Here is a 6,000-nt window from a genome sequence, read left to right as displayed (position 1 = left end):
AGGGGAATAAAAGACAAAGCATCCTGACGCATGGCAAGGCTTTTGTAGTGAGGGAGGCCACAGCTTCTGTACATGCGGCAGCAGGGACCAAGCAAATGTAGAGGCACGGTACATGAGGTAGCCTCACTGCTATTGTCTCCATTGTTCCTTCTCAGTTTATAGGCTGCTCATGTGCCGCAAGTGTGACGAGGTGTCTCACATACCACCTGTAGTGAGTACAACTGAGAACCATGGGCTCAACAACACATTCAGACAAAGCTAATGAAGCACATGTGTTCCTGTGTGTCTTTACAGTCAGCATTGAGAAGAGGGGGCAGTTTTATCAAACATTAGGTAAAAGCCAGAGTCTCTCCCAACATATAAATAACATCTACTTTTAGCACTTGTTACTCTAGAGTCAGGCTACAGAGGACTGTCCCACTTTGTTCATGATGGTCCCACTTAAGGTTTTCTGCTGTAAGAGTAGCTGCAGAAGGAAAGAACAAATTTACTCTAAGCTACCCGAGCAGAACCATAAAACCCTGTTCGATGTTTTAAATCAAAGAATGAAGGGCTGCCAGCCCTCCCTGACAACAATAATGCGGTATATAAAACACCGTCTGTGCACTGAAACAGCTCAGCTGCATCAGCAAGATGTGAGATGTGCTGACAGTGCTTAAACATGCTCAGAGTAAAGGGCACTTAAATATCATCAGCGCTGATCAGAATGAAGATGAGGAGACATGGGAAGTGACTCTATGTATCAGTCAGGAGGGATCACCTCCAGAGTTCGGAATCAAATACTAATTATTATTGATCATATGACAGCTGCAAACGAGAGGATCAAAGCCGTTCTAAGCTTCACTCCACAGTGAGTGAAGTTGGGTATATGTTTGGCCCCTCCTATTATCCTGCTATTATTAATTTCATATATGGATATGTTTGCCTTGCAACTACACTTAATTCCATATTTATTTTTCAGTTATGGCAATGTACCAGAGAGTTGAAACAGTTTATCTGGACATAAAGTTTAGGACTGACCCATACTTTGAGTCAAGATGAACTGACTCAACTTTCTGGGATGTCTTACCTTGATTATTGAGAATGAATCAATATGTTATGACAAAGCATATCGCAGGCTATAAAACCTGTATGTTGTTTCATTCAATATGTGTTCTATATATTTTTTTTGACTTTGTCTTTTTATTTAGTACAAATAGTCTGATTATCTTTTATGGTTGTATTTAATATATTGCTCACTGCTGTTGAATTGTTTGCTGGTATGAAGTTATTCGCAGGCGTCCTGTCTGTGCGCACTCCGGCCAGCAGGGGGCGGTATTCATCCCACCACGAAATCCTGTAAAAAGAGGAAGCACCAGTTGTAAACACGGTTGAACTTTGAGGAGCTGACTTGAAACTGATGGAAACCTGTCGTTAACCAATATAGTGATAATGGAGAGGAGCGTGGGGACAATTTCAGCTGTTAAAGCTCTGGGGTAAATAACCTTAAACCGCTTAGTTTCGTGCTGCCGTCACCGGACGTCAGTTTGTTGTTATCGCTACACGGTTAACGCTAGTTTACAAACTAGGGTTTATAAAGTACTTCATTCTTATCGCGTAGCTAAATGTGTACGTTTCTGGGTCTTCTCCGGACTCTCCCGTGCGCCCTGACCCGTGCCCGCCAGGTAAACTCACCTGTCGTCCTTACTTCCTGCTCAGGTACCCGGGCGGCTCCTGCCTCGCGCGGTGCCGGTGTGACGAGCTGCCCTGTCCGCTGCTCACCTGGCTGTCTGCGGAGCTCAGGACCGTCTGTCCGGAGCTGCGAGGTGAGACCAGGCTTTATTATCATGTATAATATATATATATATATATATATATATATATATATATATATATTTTTATATCCATCCTCTGGCTGATAAATTACTGTCAGTTAAACTTTGGAGGTCACCAGGTGGAGGTTTGTACGCACAGTATGATTATTTCCAAACCACTGGAGGGTCTTTTTTTTTTTTTTTAGTTATTCCGCATGTTTATTAAACAGTTTTCTGATGATCTGAACTTTATTACAGTTTTGTCCACATTTAAAAGCAAATTGAAAACATGTACAGTTTTTTTTTTTTTTTTTTCTTGGGCTATAATTAGACAGTGTGTTTCTTTGGTAGGGCTGGGCAATATGCACAAAATCAAACATCATGATATTTTTGGCCTAATACATTATTATCACTATCAATGTTACATTGATATAAAAAAATAAAAAAAAAAAATGAAATAACCAGAGATGTTAATAAAATGACAAAGTGGGTAAAGTCAAATAATAACACAGCTAGAACAGTCTGGTAAGGTTAGAAAATGTAAACACTACATCACTTAACTTAATGTATCGTTCCTTTAAAACAAGGAAAAGAACAACAATTATAGCATATAATGATATCCAAAATCGAAGATGATATCTAGTCTCACGTCACGATAAAATAAAGTAGTAACTCATTGTCCAGCCCCGGGTTATGGATTGCATTTTTTTTATATATATATTGTGAAGATAAGACAGCCAAAAAGAAGTATTTGAGCCAAAGATGCTTTATAATCTAAATATTGTTCATAATTCTCAGATTCGCATCCATCTCGCAATATGTCAATCTAGCTCTAACAGACAATAGAAAAAGTATACTCGTATAGAGCATGTGGAGATGTAATACACATGGTGCCACAATGCATGAATAAAATTCCAGATTACTGGTTACTACATTATAAATTATAATCAATAAAAAAAACCTGTACAGAAAGGAGCAGCTGTCACTTGCATATTTTAAAAACACGTTTTACAGGAAGCACTCCCGAGTTTACTGGTAATGGAAATGTGCTGTTTTAAGACACTGCCATGTGTTTCCTTTTCTTTTAGACTCAGACAGAACAAGTGACATCTTGCTGGGGGAAGAGCTGAGAAACTTGCTGTCCAACACGTTCTCTCCCCTCGCTGTGCTGACCTCAGAGGTGCTGGAGCCGTCCATCCTCAACAACATCACCGGTGAGAAATGGTACTCTGGTGCACAATGCTCTCCTAGTAATAACAGATGATTGTACTACTTATGGATTTTAACATTTGCTGTATGTCATTTTTTAGATGAAGTGTGTAAAACAAATGTGGACGATCTTTCAGAATTTCTTGTATCAGAATTGCAAGCAGCTCGTATAATCAAGCGTAAGGAATCGCATCCTGAGGAGAAGATGACGGGGGAGGAGTCTGAAAAAGAGCAACGAGTGGAAGATCACAGCCACGAACTCACTGAGCGTTCTCAGGAATATGAAGACGACGTCTCGGACCCAAACAGAAGGAAGGCGGAGATGGAGGCAGAATGTATATTACTGCTGCACACTCTTGACATGGATGCCTCCTCTCAGTTTCCAGATGTGTTGAACGCGGTAAGCCGGATAAAAGAGGAGCCTGAGCTGTATGTAAATCATAAATCCAGACTGAGAAGCCCTGAAAGGCTTTAAACCTTTTTTTTTTAATGCAGGTAAAGTTGAGGCTCGCCCGTCTACCGTGTGGAGACATGGCGGACCCTCTTCTTAACGCCAGCCTCAGCCCACAGCAGTGGGTAAGTTGACCCGGCTGTCATCAGCTCGTCATACATCAGATGCAGCGCTAACGTGGGTATTTGAAAAATGGTTTCCTTTCTTTTTCTCAGATGCAAGTGAAAAAGATAAATCAGGTTCTGTCAGTGGACTACGACTGTCGGAGGCAAATGATGATCAAACGCTTTCAGGTTACGCTTGAGTCGTTTGCGTGGGGAGATGAACAAAAGGTAGGCGTGTTAAATCACTGCACCTGTTACAACTGACTGACAGCAATCCTCCTGAAGTGGATTATTTAGTTGTAAAATGGGTTTTAAATATCATTATTTAGTATTCTGCCATTACTTTTTGTGTCGGTGGACAACTATGCAATGAGAAAAACATACTTCCATTAAAGGTTAAAGACAAGAAGTTGACCTTTATATATTTGATGTTTATTGAAAAGTGTTCTTAAACACTTTTTAGGACACAAATCAAACACAAAATAATACTTTCATTAGCAATTAATCTACTGTTTGGTTTCTCTATGAATCTGTTGAATTTTATCCAACCAACAATTTACGGGTCATATTAACACTTGAGAAGCTAGCATTAGTGAATTATTGGCATTTTCTCTTATTTTCTTAAATGCATTTGTCATTTTTCAAACACTTTTCATGACTATAACACACGACACATACAGCAGCTTCTGTAACACTTAAAAAAAAAGAACAAGAACAAAGTTGCCACTGTAATCACTAATCACAACCTGATGGTTATTGTGATGTATTGCACAAAGGGTGCACCACCACTGTTTTGTGGCGAAGTGTGGATGGACAGATGAAGCATATCTGGTATTTGTGTGGACTTGGTTGTGATTCTGGACAACCTAAAGACTTTTAGAGCATCGGTCAGCTTGTGGCGCTTCTTCAAATCTGAATTTTGGGTTGGGCATCATCATTTGCATAACTTTGCTCATTAAAACCCTCCAGTGTAAAAGCAAACGCTGCTCTGAACTAAACCTGTTGCTGCAACGCGGTCATGAAAACAGCAAGAGAACAGCGCCACCCTGTGGTCACACTGGGAAAAAACCAACAAGACCCCCATCACTTTCAGGACTAATCAATTATCACATTTGTTGCTGACTACTTCTCTGTCAGCTGATTTATTGCTTGTCTCAGCTGTTGTCAGATCACCCGTTGCTGCAGCAGGTCATGTGTGGTCAGATCAAACATCGCCGTTCAGTCAGTCCTTTCCTTGTAGGAGCGCAGTGCCGCGCTGTCCTTGGCGCCTCCTCTTGCGTCCCTGACCGGTTCCTCCCAAGTGTCTCCATCTCTTCTGCTTGCTGCCAGAGAAGATCAGTCCGTCAATGACCCAATCAAGGCTGGAACAAGCACCGCCGTCTACAAGGTACGACCGTAAACATGTCTGTGCTTCTGAGAAAAGTTTCTCTCCGACCCCAGCTCAAAGTTGGCTTCTAATGTTCTTCGGTCTCACTAGAAACTGATGGGCAGCGTACCAGACAGAGGAGGACGGCCCGGGGAGATTGAGCCACCTATGCCAGTATGGGAAGGTCGAAGAGCGAAAGGAAACCGGGGGGGACGAGGAGGTGGACACCAACAGAAAAGATTTTCAGATAAGAAGAAAGGAAAAAAAGAGTAACATTTCTTTGTTGTTTTTTTGCTTTATTGCTTAATTTGAGAAATAAGCGGCCATCTTCCTTTATTTATATCCTTGTTGTAAATTGGATATAATTAGGTAGGTAGGTATTTACTTTATTAATCCCCGAGGGGAATTTTTTATGATTTTTATGATTTTATAATTATATGACATCATTTTAAAGTTATCAATCTGTGTATAATTTGTAGTTATAGTACAAATACATACCTGATTGTGTACATTTCTAAAACAGCTTTTCATTGCTATAATGTACTCGTATATGACCAGATATTTTTGTAACATTTTTTTGTTGCCATGAAGGAACAGAACAGAAAAATACTTGATTTTTATGAGTTGGCTTTTCACATTACAGATATGTTTGTTTAAGAATACACCTATTAAACACAGATTTGTTATTTTCTGCAATGTTGGGAATGCTTCTCTGCTTAAAACAAACCTAGCAGTGGCTGTTTAATTATTACCATTTAATATTTAGCCCTCATTGAAACATGAAAGGGATGCAAACAATAATCATTTACTAACTTCTATTAGAGTATAATAGAAAAACTAGTTGTTTGCAATTAATTACTGAACTACTTAATGGGAGGGCCGAAAAAAAGAGGTACATATTTTTTGATACAAATGGGAGTGGAGTGGCACACAGTGAGCTGACAGCAAGCTGCATCTTTATCAAATATGTAAATAATACCACTGAAATATAATTTACATGTTGTTAATAAGGGTCTCATTAAAATTACATTTTAAGCAGTCAACTGTTCACTTTTTCTGACAAATATGTTACAATCA

The 6,000-nt window shown here is 39.8% G+C and overlaps 1 protein-coding gene across 1 annotated transcript; it reads left to right on the top strand.

The window, feature by feature from the left end:
• Window positions 1-1,361: 1,361 nt before the first annotated feature.
• On the top strand, window positions 1,362-5,966 carry LOC138197301 (protein FAM98B). Its single transcript, XM_069148027.1, has 8 exons — window positions 1,362-1,475; window positions 1,699-1,805; window positions 2,882-3,007; window positions 3,140-3,402; window positions 3,498-3,578; window positions 3,669-3,785; window positions 4,798-4,944; window positions 5,035-5,966. The coding sequence occupies exons 1-8, from the start codon at window positions 1,432-1,434 to the stop codon at window positions 5,194-5,196; spliced, it is 1,047 nt and encodes a 348-aa protein (XP_069004128.1). The 5' UTR covers window positions 1,362-1,431; the 3' UTR covers window positions 5,197-5,966.
• Window positions 5,967-6,000: the final 34 nt, after the last annotated feature.

This window comes from Embiotoca jacksoni, unplaced genomic scaffold, assembly GCF_022577435.1.
Source record: "Embiotoca jacksoni isolate LCO1_2020_lvr unplaced genomic scaffold, fEmbJac1.0.p SCAF_14, whole genome shotgun sequence".
Lineage (NCBI taxonomy): Eukaryota > Metazoa > Chordata > Actinopteri > Embiotocidae > Embiotoca > Embiotoca jacksoni.
Note: the sequence above shows the minus strand (reverse complement) of the source record. Positions and strands in the feature narration are given on the sequence as shown.

Coding starts and splice junctions, on each gene's coding strand:
- LOC138197301 (XM_069148027.1), top strand. CDS start 1,432: ATGGAGAGGAGCGTGGGGACAATTTCAGCTGTTAAAGCTCTGGG. Junction 1,476..1,698: donor TCAGCTGTTAAAGCTCTGGG/GTAAATAACCTT, acceptor CTTCCTGCTCAG/GTACCCGGGCGGCTCCTGCC. Junction 3,008..3,139: donor CATCCTCAACAACATCACCG/GTGAGAAATGGT, acceptor ACGATCTTTCAG/AATTTCTTGTATCAGAATTG.